This window comes from Cnephaeus nilssonii (assembly GCF_951640355.1).
Source record: "Cnephaeus nilssonii genome assembly, chromosome: 1".
Taxonomy (NCBI): Eukaryota; Metazoa; Chordata; class Mammalia; order Chiroptera; family Vespertilionidae; genus Cnephaeus; species Cnephaeus nilssonii.
Window position 1 is genome coordinate 86735613 of NC_137072.1, and position 17920 is coordinate 86753532.

Genomic DNA, 17920 nt, shown 5'->3' on the forward strand with positions numbered 1-17920 from the left:
CCCCCCCAACTGCCCTCCGCTGCCAGCCCAGTTGCCCCCAACTGCCCTCCCCTGCCGACCCCGTCGCCCCTAACTAATCTCCCTCCCCTGCAGGCCTGGTCACCCCTAACTGCCCTTCCTCCCCTGCAGGCCTGGTCACCCCCAATTGCTCTCCCCTGCAGGCTTGGTTCCCCCCCCCCCAAGTGCCCTCCCCTGCAGGCCCAGTCACCCCTAACTGCCCTCCCCTACAGGCCCGGTCGCCCCTAACTAATCTCCCTCCCCTGCAGGCCTGGTCACCCCTAACTGCCCTTCCTCCCCTGCAGGCCCGGTCACCCCCAACTGCTCTCCCCTGCAGGCTTGGTCCCCCCCCCCCAAGTGCCCTCCCCTGCAGGCCTGGTCACCCCTAACTGCCCTCCCTGCAGGCCCGGTTGCCCCTAACTGCCCTCCCTCCCCTGCAGGCCCAGTTGCCCCTAACCGCCCTCCCCTGCCGGCCCAGTTGTCCACAACTGCCCTCCCCTGAGAGCCATCTTGTGGCAGTCATCTTGTGACCACATGGGGATGGCCATCTTGTGACCACATGGGCAGCCATCTTGTGCGAGGCCATGATGGTCAACTTGCATATTATCTCTTTATTATATAGGATAAATTAAATTAGAACATGCATATAATTTTTCATTTAAAAATATAATAAAGTACTAAACCTGTATGTTGCTGTTTTCATTTGCCCGTCGCCTTCCTTCAACTCGGCTGATGGTTATAGTCTGACCAATAACATCAATTGACCCAGGTAATCTCCTGTAACATAAAAATTCAATCAATTCACTTTCACCTAATTAGATGGTTAAAAATAACCAAATAGCAAGTGAGAAATAAATCTAAAACCCTTTGCAATGTACTTTAAAATAAAATCAGCTTACAATACACACTGAAAACACTTCACTGAATTAGATTTCCTTAATCTGCTATCATAAACACAAAATCTTATTAATAAACTTATGCCAACACATCCAATGATGTTGTCAGATTTAAATATTTTTATAGGTTTTCTTCTAAATGCACTATTTTTTAATAGTATCCAAATGAATTTATCCTTGTGGAATTGAATCAGGTAATAAATGCTAAACAAATGGAAATAAAAATTTTGTGCCACTAGCCGAAACCGGTTTGGCTCAGTGGATAGAGCGTCGGCCTGCGGACTGAAAGGTCCCAGGTTCGATTCCGGTCAAGGGCATGTACCTTGGTTGCGGGCACATCCCCAGTAGGGGGTATGCAAGAGGCAGCTGATCGATGTTTCTCTCTCATCGATGTTTCTAACTCTCTATCCCTCTCTCTTCCTCTCTGTAAAAAATCAATAAAATATATTTTTTAAAAAAAAAATTTTTGTGCCACTATAATTATAACACATAATACAGTTCTATTACAGAAACTTTTAGAAATTCCCCAAAAGGGCCGGAAAATATTTATTTTGATACACACAGGATATCTTCCTCAGTGACTTATTCCGAGCATTAGAAAGCACAAAAAGGGAACCAGTTTTGCATTTCTGATAACTTGCCTTTAGATAGAAAAACTCATGTCTGCCACACCTCCAATTGTATTTATAATCCATTAAAGTATATGAGTAGATGGAAAATTGTCTACCATAAAATGCTGCAAATTCAACAGGTAAATCTAGTAAGTTAAAAAAATTTTTTAAATGTTAAAAGCCATTTAGTATAGTTAAGGACTTCATAGAAGTATAAATGCTTCAGATAAAGAACTTGTAGGAACAGGCAATGAAAATTAATGCAAATTAGATTAATTTCTCTTCATCTGTATTTGTTATAAACAATTCTACCTTTAAAAGCTTATAAAAGTAGGTCTTGCTGGTATTGCTCAGTGGGTAGAGCGTCGGCCTGCAGACTAAAGGGTTCCGGGTTTGGTTCCAGTCAAGGACACACACCTCGGTTGCAGGCTCCAGCCCCAGGCCCTGGCTGGGGTGCATGCAGAGGCAACCAATCGATGTGTCCCTCTCACATCGATGCTTCTCTCTGTCTCTTCCACTCCCTTCTACTCTCTCTAAAAATCAATGGAAAAATATCATAGGGTGAGGGTTAATAAAAAAGAAAAAAAAGAAACTTATAAAGTTAGAACCACCAAAGTACCATATATCCTTCCACAATTACCAGAGTTAGGTTCCTAAAATGACTAAAAACAGCAGCTACCATTTGTTGAATGGTATTTATTTTGCCTAAACTTCACAATAATCCTTAACTTAAAAAACTACTGTATTCTTGTTAGATATTATAAAGCTAGGGCCCAGAGTAATGTCACTGACCGCAGCAACATTTAAATGGCAAAACTAACTTTTTCAAACTTGTGTCTGATTCTAAAGCATACAGACAGACCCTTCCCTTGAGTCCTGCTGCCTTCCAGAAAGATAACTGGCCTTTGAGAAATATAAGACTTCTGGAAAATCAAGAGTTGGTATAAATTTGTCTCAAGTAAAGCTTGAAAAGCCTCATAATTTTATGTTCACAAGAACAAAATAGCCCTATAGAAAGTATATAATGACATTTGAAATGTCTTCAACTACACAGTCAACTCCCACTTACCATCTTGCCCACTTACCACCCATTCTCTATACTTTTAATAAAATTATTTTAAAAGTTCAAGCCTTTCTGGTTTTATGCCTTTGTCACTGATTTCCTAGGTACCCTCATGAACTCAAAGACCAAGAATGATTTTACTTAACTTATACACTTCAATAAGCTGGGAAACTAACCTAGCATGAATGCATTAGAAAAATCCAAATACCTTTAATATAAATATTGCTCCAATTTCTTCCCCCAAACTTAAAATAATGATGAAGCTATGCCCACTATAAACTTCCTATCAAAGATATATACACACAACTCACATTCACACATCCTAACAGATAAAGGTATATATTCTGAGGCCAGGATTTCTCTAAAACTTATTGCTACATAAACTTCACTGTAAAATCTTCATTTCTACGATTTCCTTTTTCATACCTTTCTACTCTCAATTGCTGGATTCTCCCCCCTCTCCATCTTCTTAAATTTATTCCAATCAAGAACAATTCTCATAAATTTGTTTGAATTTTCAATTTGGATTGTAAATTTTCCAAATTGTTGAAAGTAGCAAAAATTAAATTTAGATTATTTATTCTAATTATGTGCCAGAGAGAAATATTTCTATAATCTTTCACCATGGATTTCGATGAACTTCTGCTTTCAAAACCTCTGCAGCATATAGGAGTACTATATCTCTTAAAGTTTATTTTAAATATGATCAGAAAAGTCTATTTTTTTTCAGCTTTAAATGGATTATTTCATTTCTAGAGATCCACAATGGCAAATACTATACTTCTAAAAACATACAAATGAGAAATTAACCTTAACAAATACATATCTCTAGAGGGAGTCCGGAAATGTTTAATTCCTTACATTTCCACAAAAATAACACTTCCTTGCCCAGGCATTTTAAAATATATATATTTATTGATTTCAGAAAGGAAAGAAGGAGAAAGATATAGATACATCAATGATGAAAGAGAATCTCTGATCAGCTGTCTCCTGCATGCCCCCTACTGGGGATTGTGCCCTGATCAGAATCGAATAGTGACCTGCTGACTCCAGCTGGGCTTTGCCCAGGCATTGTTAAATACAAATTACTTTACCTTAATCAGAAATGTGAAGGTTACCATTTTGTTTGGAAACATTTTATGAAAGATACATAAGCATGTACTAAAGTAATAGAGTACATAGTAATACAGATGAGTAATTAAACAATTCAATGTTTCTGATGCTACTGGAAAAAAGTATCCAACCGTATTATTCTGTAAGTTTTTGATGTAGGACTTTTTATTTCAATACATAAAAGATGTAGTAGAGCTTCATAATGAGGATCTTCCATAACTTGGATTTCATACTGTGTTCCACACAGCACAAGTTTAACTGAGCTTAAAAATTTGATCAGTAGGGCAGACAGCTAATGTAGCTATCAAGATTATCTTCCTTATACGGGACTCAATCATACAGTACACAAAGCTGAAAGAGACAAACTAATTACATGAGATCTAGTTTCATTAAATCTACAGTGTAATATAGGCAGCGAATGTTCTCAAGAGACTCCACCTTTCCTTCTGGCACAAATGAAAATGAAAACACCTCTGATGCTATAATATAATTAAATTAAAATGATATCCTACATAATAAAAACCTAATATGCAAATCGACCAAATGGTGAAATGACTGGTCAAACGACCAGTCGTTATGACGTGCACTGACCACCAGGGGGCAGACACTCAATGCAGAAGCTGTCCCTAGCCCGCAGGCCCCAGGCCAACCAAGGCAAGTACCAGCGCCCCCCCATCACCCTGCAGAAGGTGATCAAGGTGGGGGCCGCCCCCCCCACACACACCGCATCGCCCAGCCAGTTGCCCCACAGATTGGCTCTTATCGCCAGACAGGCCTAGAGACACTACCCATGCATGAATTTCGTGCAATGGGCCTCTAGTGTTTTGGTAATTTTGATGTACCAGAAAGGGTATAAGAGCTGCTTACAGAGATAAAACAGAAATTTTAAGTGACAAAATCAGAGCCAAGAGAAGATAGACATGTACAGTATATAAGAAAGATTAAACAGGGAATCATTTAGGGGTCTGGAATTAATCCACTTTACATTATTTTCAATGGAAAAAGATGATTCAGTTTTTGAACAAATCACTTCTTGAACAGCCTTCCAAAAGTAGTTAAGTTCGAGAACCAAGTTTCCACTGTATTTAATTCACAAGTAGGTTGCAAGTAAGGTATGCATCCAATTCGTTTCATTTTTACAGATATGGAAAAAGGCTCTTTTGTTCAGTAAAATACCAGCACCAGGATTCAGGCTCAGATAAGAACTCCAAAACTTTTCCCTTCTTCAAGAAGTATTTTCTATGCTAATTTTCTGGGGCCTGAATTTGTTGAATGTTTCCTTTTTAAGCTATATTAAAAACAAACAAAAAATCGTAAAAGCCTAAAGGTGAAAGATGCTAAAATTTAACTCACTGGAAGATATAAATGTGTTCATTGGGTGGTCAAGTGTGCTCATTTGTATGCAAGAGCATGAAATAAAGCTTTATCTACCATATTTATGCTTAATTTCATTTTAATGTATCATTGAGAGGAAAAGATATTCTGCAGTAAAATATTTAAAAAAACAAAGCCTTCATATGTCTCATCACATAAAATCTTATAAGCTGCACAATATAGTAATATGCAGAGTGATCAATCAAATGCTACAAAGGTACAGGTGCATCTTTTCGGTACATTATTTCATTAAGACATAATAGTAACTGGTGTAAGAACAGATGTAAAGGTCTCTCTTAAATATAATGTTCACTTAACATCTAGTTTTATTACTATAAGTTCAATGTTTGTCTATTATAAGAATGCAAGCACATTTAAATAGATGAGTGGTTCTACATCAAAAAACAATTTTACTATTCCTCTTTCAAGAATCCGGATCAGTTAAAAAGCACTGACATTGATAAACAAACTTAACAAAACAATATTGGATCTGTAACTAATTACCTAAGAAAATCAGAATTTGATATTATAAAATGAAAACAAAACAAAGAAATAAACTGAACATTAGGATAAGTATAGTAATCATTCATATTGCCAATTTCATACTGTGTTCACTAAAACGGTTTCATTCTTCTAATTGGCTTTACAAATTACAAATCTGATAACAGAAAGTTGCACCAATAAAATGCCATTGTTATGTACACATAGTTAGCTTGCAGAACACTAATAAACAAAGTTTGAAAAATACTGTTTTCTATAAGAACAAGAATGACAGAAGCCCGAGACACCAAGCACAGTAAACCGTGATTTTTGCGGACCTCCATTTAATGTACTTCGGATTTAACAAAATTTCTAGTCCATATGGTATATGTGAAAATTAACACCCGGTTAATTTTTAAATGCTTTTAAGCAAGATTTGCTTATATTAGTAATTAAATTAACAGGTTATTTTTTTGTTATTAATTATTTTTAACAAATTTCAGAAAATAGGCCATATGTTAGAAAAAACACTGTAGCAATTTTGCTGACATAAATATTACATGTCTACAACTAGTCTATATATTTAAATCCAAGAGTAACCACTCAGAAACAATGTTTGGAGAATGATTAGCACGTGATTACATCTTATCTTGCGTGGTGATGGTTCTGTTGTCACGTGGCATGACTTTCTACAGCAATTTTGCGTGAAGCCATGCCTCAGCTGTGTGCATTTGTTTACTCACGGTGACTTGTGAATGCACGCATTTACTAGACCTATTCAGTATAAATTTAAAATTACAGTAATACATACAGAAAACTTTTCTGTAAAACTCAACTTTTCATACATACTTAATTACAATTACACAAACATGTCTACATAAGTAAAAACAGGTAAACTAATTTGTCAATTTTTAAACATACGTTTGGAAACCCTACTTTATGACTTCAGCTTTAACAACACCTCTCTCATCCAAATTAGCCCATTATATCGAGTTTTTACTGTATAGTAACTTATGAAAAGGATCTCAACCATTATTTAATTGCTCTTTACAAAGTAAACAATACTTCAAAAAATACTCCACATTAATTAAGAGCTGGAATCTCATTTTCTATCTCATAAGAAAGTGTGTGTGTGTGTGGTACCATTTAAAAAAAGAAAATTACCTTTTATCTAGAGGTTTTATTTTTAATTTTCAATAACATAAAACATGTGGAAAAGTACAGCCTCAAATTTATTACTACCTACATTCCCTGAGACTAATCACAAAACCAGAATGAATAGTTTTGATTCCAAGGTGTCTTTTTTATGGTGGGTAGGAGATGGATCATATAGTGTAAGTACTGCAATGTATCACTTTCAGATCTGAGAATATTTCCTCTGTAAACTATCTTATTTGAAGAAAAATCTACGGTATCAAAAGCAACTATTTTAAGTAAAAAAATTCTAAGCCAAATGATTGATATAAAAGGATTTCCAGATGTTAAAATAATATTAGCAAAAGAAACAAATGTGAAGTTTAAAGTTACATTAAAAATAATGGATTTTTAAAGTATTTCTATGTTTCTGCTTACGAGTCAACTTGCCTGAATTGCAGATATTAAAGGCCGAAAACATAGGACTATAGCCCTGACTTTGCCTCTTAATTAGCCATGAATTTGGCCAAATTCCCTAATCTCTCAGATCTCATTTTCCATGTAAACCAGGGACCAGCCAGAAAATAAAATTTCAGGATTAATAAGGCCTTCCAGATAGCACAACCTAGAGCTCTATTATTTTACAAATGTAGAAACAGGCCTAGAGATTTTAGGGAACTGTCCTTAATTCACATGTGCACAAAATCAAATCTAATATCCAAATCTGTTTTATGTCATGAAACAGCTATAAGTTTAAGAAGATAGTTATTCTTTACATACAAAAAATAGCTGATTCATTACCAATAGTAGCATGATGAAAATGAAAGCTCTTATTGTCTGGCCCTTTTCAGATCAGTAAATTGCTTTTCCACATCATTGAACAGATTAAATATAAATCCAGTGTTTCGTTATGTGCTATGTGCTATAATAATGCAATTAGTTACTATATATATAAATTACAATATAAGCACTGCCATTAAACTTTTGGGTTCCACAGAAATACTAAAGGTGGAAAGATTCATAGACTATAGATTCCACTCCACACTTGTCAGATCTAACTTTCCTTTGTTTCAAATGACTCTTGAAATTTCCATTGTTTCTTCAAGCAGAATTTTGGTCTTAAAAAATTAAGATGGCCCTAACCAGTTTGGCTCAGTGGATAGAGTGTCGGCCTGCGGACTGAAGGGTCCCAGGTTCGATTCTGGTCAAGGGCATGTACCTTGGTTGCGGGCATATCCCCAGTGGGGGGTGTGCAGGAGGCAGCTGATCGATGTTTCTCTCTCAACGATGTTTCTAGCTCTCTATCCCTCTCCCTTCCTCTCTGTAAAAAATCAATAAAATATATTTTTAAAAAAACCTAAGATGAAGGCCCTGCCCAGCTAACTCAGTTGGTTAGACAATCATCCTGATACACTAAGGTTGTGGGTTAGATCCCTGGTCAGGACACATACAAGAAACACCCAATGAATGCATAAATAAGTGGAACAATGAAGCAACGTGTGTTGTTTTTTTTTCTCTCTCTCTCCCTCTAAAAATCAATAAAAAAAAATATGAAATATAAAACATAAAAACTAAGACTAATCAATACTGTATATAATATATCTGAACAAGTGTCAATTGGTACTTTTAAAATAATAGTAAGTTGCTATAACCTGTTAAAGCAACACATGCAATTGATACTATTCTAAGAATATAGATAATACAGGGTGGGACAAAAGTAGGTTTATAGTTACTTGAATGAAAATAATATAATAATAAATAATAATATAAGAATAAGTTGTCAGTTTTGTATACTCACAACTGTAAACCTACTTTTATCCCACCCTGTATATTTCTATCTGCACAAACTACTATACTTATAGTTAAGATAGCCTTTAAAAAGTTGACAATATTTTTGACCTTGAGACAAATACCCACTTTTGAGAATGTCTAAGCTTATTTTCTCCTAACAAGAAATCCTATCAAAGAAAGTTGACTAGAAATTCCTATTACTCATGAGGAATATATAATGAAGTCCCTCCAAAAAAAGAAAATAAAATTTTGATGTTTCTTTCCTCTCTCTGCTTTTCTTTTAGATGTTATAATCAAAGATATCTAATCATAATTTACATTTTTTTAAAGTCTGTAAGTGAAAATAATTAAAAGCACATAAAAAGAGGAACAACTGTAATAATCTGAACAATAAAGATTTATTTAAAAAGGAAAAAAAAGCACATAATATCAAGCTGCCCAGGAAGAAAGCTTAAAATTCTATAACAAGAACATAATACTTTCCCCGTCCCCCAATATACCATCATTGTTTAAGACTTCAAATGGCAAATGAGGAAGGTATCTTAGTCTATATTTCTAAGTCAAGTTAAGTATAATTGCTCAGACTTATTACTGTTGGCATTGCACTTTTATACCCTAACATATTTGCTTCTCACTATGTCCCTTAGGATAGACATTATTATTCCCATTTTACAGGCTCAGAGAGTTTACAATACCATCCAGGGCTGTAGACACTGTAAATTTAAGATTTAGAACACAAACCAAAATTTTATGATGGGTGGATCATGAGAAAAAGCATAGCAACAATAAGGGAAATAGCATTTCCTAGGATAGCTGGAGACCACTTCCTATTAGCAGATTTATTCACTGCAGTTGGGATATAAAGGTTGGAAAGAGTCAGTGGAGTCCAATTTTATAGCTCCTAAATACTAACACAGAAAGTAAATTTTCTCCAACAAAGAGTGAAAAGCACCGAGGGATTTTTAACAGGGTGCATTATGAGAAAGAAGAATTAAACCTGCAGCAAGGGGGAGAAAAACATTTACTGAGCACCCATTAGCACAGTTGCATTTGGGGAGGGGGTAGGGAAAGATAACCCTAGGAGTTATATGCATATATGCATAACCCATGGACATAGACAATAGTGTGATGAAGGCCTGGGCGGGGAGGGGGAGTGCGGGGGTGTGGGGGGCAGATGTGGGGGAGGAGGGGGGTCAATGAAGGAGAAAAGGGGGGATATTTATAATATTTTCAACAATAAAGATAATTTTTTTTAAAAGGCTGGAGAAATGAGAAGCATTACATGAGGTGCTAAGGCCTTATTTATAAAGCAATTTAAGCCCTCAATACTATGCTAAGAAATAAAAACTCAGGGAGTAAAAATATGGCACAGTCTAATAGAAATTTATCATCTTACCAATAAGACCACACTGATGATCTAAACATCAGAGAGTATCCAATGTTTATAAATAGCCTTACCTTAGATCAGGTGATTCGGCCCTCCCATATCGATCCTGCCACTTCCCAACGCTTGAATTGGCTTTTCTGGAGGCAGAACTTGTCTGGGACTGAGAAGAGGTGCTGTTTCTGGTGAGATAAATTGTCTATGTTTTTTTCTTATATATTGTTGCCTCTGACCCCTCCCTGGTTCCGTCCCCCCCCCCCCCCCCCCCGCTCTCAACACGATTTTTCTAAAATCCTTAATTATGTTCCTATAGTATTATTCTCTTCAAGTCACATAAAATATTTGCTGTGGTAAGACAGCTAACGGTGTTTAAATATAGACATGTCATCAACATTTTATTAATTCTAGAATATTTTTTAAAATATTTAACATAGATGGTACCATGTGAAAATGCAGAAAAGCACCAATACTTTCTTCAGGTTGTAACATGTAGCTGAGAAATAAATTTCTGAGCCTTTATGAATTAACTAGAGGCCCAGTGCACGAAATTCGTGCAGGGGGGTGGGGGTGGGGGAGGGCCTGTCAACCTGGACTGCACCCTCTCACAATCCGGGACCAATCGGGGGATGTCCAACTGCCAGTTTAGGCCCGATCCCACTGCAGATCAGGCCTAAACCACCAGTCAGACATCCCTCTAGCAATCTGGCCCCTAACTGCTCACCTGCCTGCCTGATAGCCCCTAACCACTCTGCCTGCCTGCCTGATTGCCCCTAAACCACTCTGCCTGCCTGCCTGATCACCCCTAACTGCTTGCCTGCCTGCCTGATCACCCCAACTGCCTGCCTGCCTGCCTACCTGATTGCCCCTGATTGCCTCTGCCTCAGCCCCCGCCACTGCGGCTTCGTCTGGAATGTCGTTCGGCTGCCCAGTCTAATTAGCATATTACGCTTTTATTGTATACACTAATAAAAGAGAAACATGCAAACTGACCATCACTCTGCTACGCCCACCAGCCAATCAGGAGGGAATATGCAAATTAGAAGGACAAAGATGGCGGCCGCCCAGCTGCTCCAGGCGCAGAGTGGCCGGGTGGGGCAGGATGCCTGCTATGAGAGGGAGGGCAGGGGGCAAAGGGATCTACAAGAGTGGCACTCCAGCCGCAGCAAAGACAAAGACTGCAGACTCGGGAGTCTGCAGCGAAGACGAAGATGGAAGACGGCAGACTCCTACCTGAGTCTGCAGTGAAAACGGAGATGGCAGACTCTGGCATGAGTCTGCAGTGAAGATGGAGACGGCAGACTCTGGCCAGAGTCTGCAGCGAAGACAAAGGTGGCAGACTCTGGCTGGAGCCTGCAGCGAAGACGAAGGCGGCAGACTCTGGCCAGAGTATGCAGCAAAGGAGGCAGACTCCAGCTGGAGCAAAGGCCTGGGTCCCGGGTGCCGGAGGAAAACCGGTGCTAGAAGCCAAGGGAAGGAAGGTCTATTGCATGAATCTCTTTGTGCAATGGGCCTCTAGTTATAGATAACATTAATTTATTCAGTTTCACAAAATCTTATTCAAAATTTTGGTATTTCTTTCCCCATATTCTTCCCCTCCTAAATTCTTTAATAAGGTATAAGTATTGTTAGAGTAGCCAGTTAACAGTAACACTGATATGTTTCATAAAAACCTACACTAAATATTTCATAAAAATTCATTTCAAAGTCATTTATTCTTTCAAAGATTCTAAAATATATATATATTTATGTATCTGTTTATGTATAAAAACAACACAAAGAATAAACCAGAAATGAAATAAAATGAAACTGATTATTGACAGAAGTGAAAGAAATAGGAGAAAGAGTGACAAATTTTAGTATACTTTGAATAGCCTTGCTTTGAAACTACATTAAATGTCATATGTATGTAAAAAGCAAGCATGTCAATAAGCATGAAGGAAAAGAAATGCTAATACTGAATACAAACAGAAGCAATAGATCAAGTTATATTTTTAAATGATTAATATAATCACTCTGAAGGCAACTTTCGAACACAGTATTTTGACTATATACCCTCAATCTAAAAAAAAGAATTGCAAAGATATCTTGAACTCTTAGTTTTGTAATGGTAGGTGTAGATGTTCTAATGTATTTTGTGTGTATTATAAAATGAAGCAAATGAGAAATATTGAAGTTGTTGGAAACTAGGTTTTCACTGCAGGAAAGGGGAAATGCACTAGAAAAAGAAAAGTAGAAACCTGTAGTGTCAAATATTGGGGGAAAAACCATGGTGATTGTATAATTAAAATTTCTAAATAGAATATACACATGGCAATTTCATATTGAAATTGCTTGGGTTTTTTTTTTTTTCTAGCTCTGGGTGCTGAAAAGATCTGGAAATAAGAACACCCCAGTAGGAATGAGCATAAACAGTGGCAAGATGTTGTTTTCTAATGACCATTTCCCACTAAAAGGCATCAGAGTGCCTTTAAGAAATGGCTACTTCCAGGGAAGGGGTAGGGAAGTTACAAGATAAGCCTGGAACATCTGGTCATGCCAAAATATAAAAATAAAAAAATTCCAAAAAAAGGAGGGGACATATCAACAGATAACAGGAGCTAGTTTGAAGAGGCTCCCCTGGACCAAATCTGGAACAATTTGAGTATGAATATTAATTACAGTATATATGAATCATATATGTAGTTTATATACCACACATACAAAAAAGCCACATACATGCTCTCTCTCATGCATAAAATAAAAATACGTATGACTGAAAAATGTAAGTCTGAGAGATGAGAAAGCTCATTTTTAAAATAGAATGCCAATTAATAAATATAAGAGAAATAATGAGTTAAGATAATGGATACTAAAATCCTTTTGACCAGAAAACAGAAGAAGAATCCAGAAAACAAACTTTCCTAATTAAAAATGGGTACTATTCTTTACATACAAAAGTAACATGCTAGGTATGTTTCTATAGATTGTGTTGGTAATTATCCTTTTTTTTTTTTTTTAGTAAAACTGGTAATTTTTCTATCATTTCTTCATTTCCTTTACACTGTCCCTTACCCACCACTGTCTCCCATCTCTCCTTAGATCCATGGTCCATCATGACACTCCCTCCCTCAAGTACACTCTCACCTTGCTTGTCCCTGCCTATCCCCTGATATAATCTCAACCTCTGTAAAATCCAACAGTAGCTACTCTTCATAAACACATGAATACCTAACAAGGGCAAGAGAAACACACCAGAGCAAGATGACTTATTATAAACCCATGGCCATTAACCTCAAGAAAAGCTGGAAATGTTATCTCTTCCTCCATGTCATCAATTTTTCACTTTACTAACTCATTCCTATCAGCATATATAATGCTGTAATTTCTCCCATCTTGAAAATCAAGTACTCTCTTGACTCCACATTTCCTTACAGATACCGCCTAGAAATCCTACTCCTTTCCCCTAGTTTATTCACCTCCAAATGACTACTTCAGACTTCCTCTTCTCTTCTCAAACACTGAACACGCCTTCCACAAATCCTCACTTTTACCAGATAAGCCTGTATATCTCTGCTGCTGAGAAAACACTGAAGCAATAACAAGAGAATTTTCAGTTGTTCCCATCACCATTATCTACCCAGTGCCTTCACCATATCCTACTTACGCTTCTGTTATTATGAGTGAATTGTCCATGCTCCTTCTTAAGGCTAAGCTCTCCACTTGCATACTACATCCCATCCTCTCTGACCTTAAGGTCACTGTTCTAACAACTGTCCATTCTCTAGTAACTCATTCCTCTAAGTGTACAAATACGTTGTAATTTCTTTCATTTGAAAAAAAGCTTTCTGCTGACCCCACATTTCCTTCCAGATACTGCCCCCCTCTCAAAAAAAAAAAAATTATCCCTATTTTCTCATTCTAATTCCTCTCTTCCCATTCTCTCTTGAATAAAAAACAAAAGAAAACAGAAAAATAAACTTTTTTTTTCCAAATCTTCACCTTATATCCACTGAAAATGATTCTGGGCAGGATCACTAATGACCCTTGCACTTTAAAATCCAAAAGTCATTCTCAGTATTCTTCTTCTTAGTAAGTATTATTTAATGGTTAATCACTCCTCCTACTTTGAAATGGACCCTTTTCAAGATATACACTGGGTTTGCTTCCAACTTCACTAATCATTCTTCTCTACTCGTCTTCCTCTTTCTGGCTCATCCTTATTTTTCTGACCTCAGAGTGCCTCAAAGCACCACTTCTCTATCAATATTTACCTCTTCTGTAATCTGATTCAGTTTCATCTCATATTATTTAAACACTGGTCACTCCCAAATTTGTATCTTCAGCCCATAATACCTTTCACATCTACTCCAGATCCACATTATGTACTTGCTACATAAATTCTCCACTTGCATATCTAATAGGCATCTCAATTTTACTATGTCCTAAAGTGAACTTTCAGTCTTCTCCATGCAAAAGTTACCCCTCCTGTAGTCATTTCCATCTCAGTATAAAAGATGTACACAATCTTTTATACCTCTTGAAATGTATCCAATATTTGGCTATTTCTCATCATCTGCACCATTATTACATTGGTCCACGTTACCATTATCTCTTGCGTAGATAATCGTTACAACCTTCTAACCGGCCTTCCAGATTCTGCCCTTAATATATCTGTAGTCTGATCTTAATATAGTAGTTGATACTTTAAAAACCTAAAGGAGATTATTTCATTCCTCTGCTCAAAATCTGCTGGTAAATCCCCATTCATTTCACTTATAGGAAAGCCAAAGCCCTTATAATGCTCTACATAATCTGGCCCAAGTTTTAAAAAAAGGGAGGGGGGAGAGGTAGGCAAAATACAAAAAAACTGTTATTGATTTTTAAATAGTTTAATTATAATAGTAGCAGATTTATATCCAGAGTATATATTTACTATGTATATATGTACCACTGTTTTAAAATACTTTACATAAATTAATCTATTTAATATACATAACTACCCGATAAGGGAAGTATTACTACTATATTTTATGGATCAGAAAATGAAAGAACAAGATTAGGAGATCTGCCCAAGGACACACAGCTAGTAAGTAAACAGAGCCAGAATTTAAAGTTTGGGCTCTAGAGTCCAAGCTTTTAATATCACTACACAGTAGAACACCATAAATTCAATGAATGAAAGTTGACTTCTTTTAAAATATGAAAAACAACAACAAAAGAATACCACATATTAAAAGAATCGATATATCTCAGCTATCATAAGTTCTTAGCCAAAATTTTATGAAACTGCATTTAGTTTAAATAATTATATTTGGAAATGCCTATGACTAATAATTGTTAAGATGAGAAGAGATAGTCAAATTCCAATGGCTTTGTGACATTTAATTTTAGCTAAAAGTTTCAAGAAACTCTATTTCAGGGCTAAACTACATAAAGTCTCTTCCTGCATTTGTATATTATAAAATATAATCTCTTACAGCAATTCATAATTGCAGAATAACAAAACAGAGAACTGTATAAAATAAATACAAGCAAGTAGCACAAAAGGTAAATGATCTGGCTAAAAACTAGTAGTAGTTGGGTTATTAACTAATTTTCAGGCTCAGAGAAATAACTGATTTAAGTCAATCTAACACATTAAACTGCTAACATCGAACTTCCTTAGTCTTATCTAATCCTTTACTATTTTTCTGCTAATAGGCTAGCTATTTGTCATGTTTAAATTAAAAGGACATCTTCTAGCACATTTACCTCTTACAATTGATATCTTGAGAAACACAAAAGTTAGATATTATCACAACAAACCAAAGAAAGATGTTTTTAATATGAAAGATCTCCCAGACTGAAATTTCTACAATCTGTTACTAAAATCAGTAAAACGCCTTTAGGAGAATAGATCTGGATTTAAGGTAGTCCAATAATTCTTTATATAAGAATTAGAAGCCTGGTGCATGAAATTCGTGCACGGCGGCGGGGGAGGGGGGGTGTCCCTCAGTCCAGCCTGCACCCTCTCCAATCCGGGACCCCTCGGGAGCAGTCAGACATCCTCCTCCAATCTGGGACCACTGGTTATAACCACTCACCTGCCTGCTTGCCTGATCGCCTTAACCGCCTCTGCCTGCCTCACCCCTAACCTCTCTGCCTGCCTGCCTGATCCCCCTAACTGCTCTCCCCTGCCAGCCTCATCCCCCTAACTGCTCTCCCCTGCCGGCCTGGTCACCCCTACTGCTCTCCCCTACCAACCTGGTCGCCCCTACTGATCTCCCCTGCCGGCCCAGTCGCCCCTAACTGCTCTCCCCTGCTAGCCTGATTGCCCCTAACCGCCTCTACCTGGGCCCCCACCACCGTGGCTTTGTCCGGAAGGACATCCAGATGGATGACCGGTCTAATTAGCATATTACCCTTTTATTAGTATAGATACTAAGCACCACCTCTCCTGAATGTAAAATTGTCTGTATACACACATATAACTATAGTACTATACTTCATTTCTCACTCACTTATATTTTTTTAGATGGACCAACACCCAGGTAAGTTTTTCAAAAAGAATTCATTTTGTACTAAAACAAAGTAGAATGCTTTCAGTTCTTTGGTAGCACATTCAGAGCTTTCATCTTTCATATAGCACTAACACAAGGAAAAGATACCAATGCCTTCAATAAACTGAGTTATAATTATCTCACTAACCTGCTTGGTGGGAGTCCACTCTTGAACAAAGAAGGAGGAGAAGTAAACTCAGCTTTTGTAGATGGAAGTGCTGCTTCCTTCTCGGAATTTCCAGTTCTTCCCTGCTGTACCTTAAAAAAAAAAAAAAAAAAGTTATTAGGTTGTTTAATTAAATACTCAAAAATAATACACTGAAGGTGTTCAAATAAATGTGTGACATATGATTTGAAATTAAATAATGTTTTATTGCTGGATATTTAATAAAAATTTACCTATTTTAGAATAGTATTAGGTGAAAGACACCAAAGATAGATTATGGGATCAAAGTGTTCCCAACGACTAAAAATTTCACATTAATGCCACTTAAAAGTCCACTAAGCTATAGCTCTTTAGGACTTTCCTTAATTCCTTTAGATTACCACTTTACCACTCCACGTTTCAGAGTTCAAGAAGAGCTTTGAACAATATTTCCCTTCTATATTCACTACCCTTTAGCTAAGAAAATCACCAGTGGCCATTTTAGCCATTCTGATCATTTTCTATTCACACTGTGATTTGTTATAATACAAATATTAATGATCTACTCCTGCAGTTCTATACCACTCCTCACATTTTCCCACCATTATCAATATCCTGCCAGTTCTATACACTGGCAAGCTGGAAGTCAGTCAGCTGTCTCCTTATTCTATCTTCTCAATACACTTATTCCACAACTTCTCCCAGATTTGTCCCACCTTTTCTGTTCCTATCAGATCCTTTAAGTATGAACCAGTTATTCACCTTTACAATGGTGAAATGAATCTCCTTTATGAACTCTTGCTTTTATACTCACCTTCCTATCTTAAAACTGTAATTATTATATTTAAACAAAATAAGTTCAAGTTGCCCTACACTTGAATAACATCACACCATACTTTGTGCCTATTTGTATTCTACTGCCCCTGTTCAGACTAAATTCAGCATCACTCTCCTTTTCCCATGAGGCAAAGGCCAAGAGAATCTCAGAAACCTTGCCCGAGTCAGTCAAACCACTGATTCAATTCCAGAAACCATCTACCTCTCAAATAATCATTGTGAGAAAAAGAAACCTTTACTTATATATTTGAGCCATTATAGTCAGATCTCTTATTAATACTTCTGAACGCAATCCCTAATTGGTGCCCCCATATAATTAGGGTTTTTACATTGGCATTTTATTTTTAAAAAAGAGTTCCACTGCTTAAAAGAAAAACATCCATTTAAAAGGCACTGAACCTAATGAGGAATGATGAGGATCAGAAAAAAAAAATGATTTGATAGATATTTGACAGGTAAAATTGACAAAATGTAGTGATGGGAACTAAACATAACTCATTCATCACACATTTACTAAATATCTATTTGTACCAGAAGCTGAGACAGCACAGAGAAATACAACAAAACTCCAGACTGT

At 36.8% G+C, this 17920-nt stretch overlaps 1 protein-coding gene across 4 annotated transcripts in view; it reads right to left on the minus strand.

Moving 5' to 3' along the window:
• FIP1L1 (factor interacting with PAPOLA and CPSF1) overlaps nt 1–17920 on the minus strand; it is a 77035-nt gene that overhangs the window by 34767 nt on the left and 24348 nt on the right. For all 4 annotated transcript variants that reach the window (XM_079771560.1, XM_079771562.1, XM_079771561.1 and 1 more), the window contains 3 exons: nt 16510–16619; nt 9918–10025; nt 681–774 (listed from right to left, as the gene is read on the minus strand). In XM_079771560.1, coding sequence (XP_079627686.1) covers nt 681–774; nt 9918–10025; nt 16510–16619 — 312 coding nt within the window. The remainder of the gene's footprint in view (nt 1–680; nt 775–9917; nt 10026–16509; nt 16620–17920) is intronic.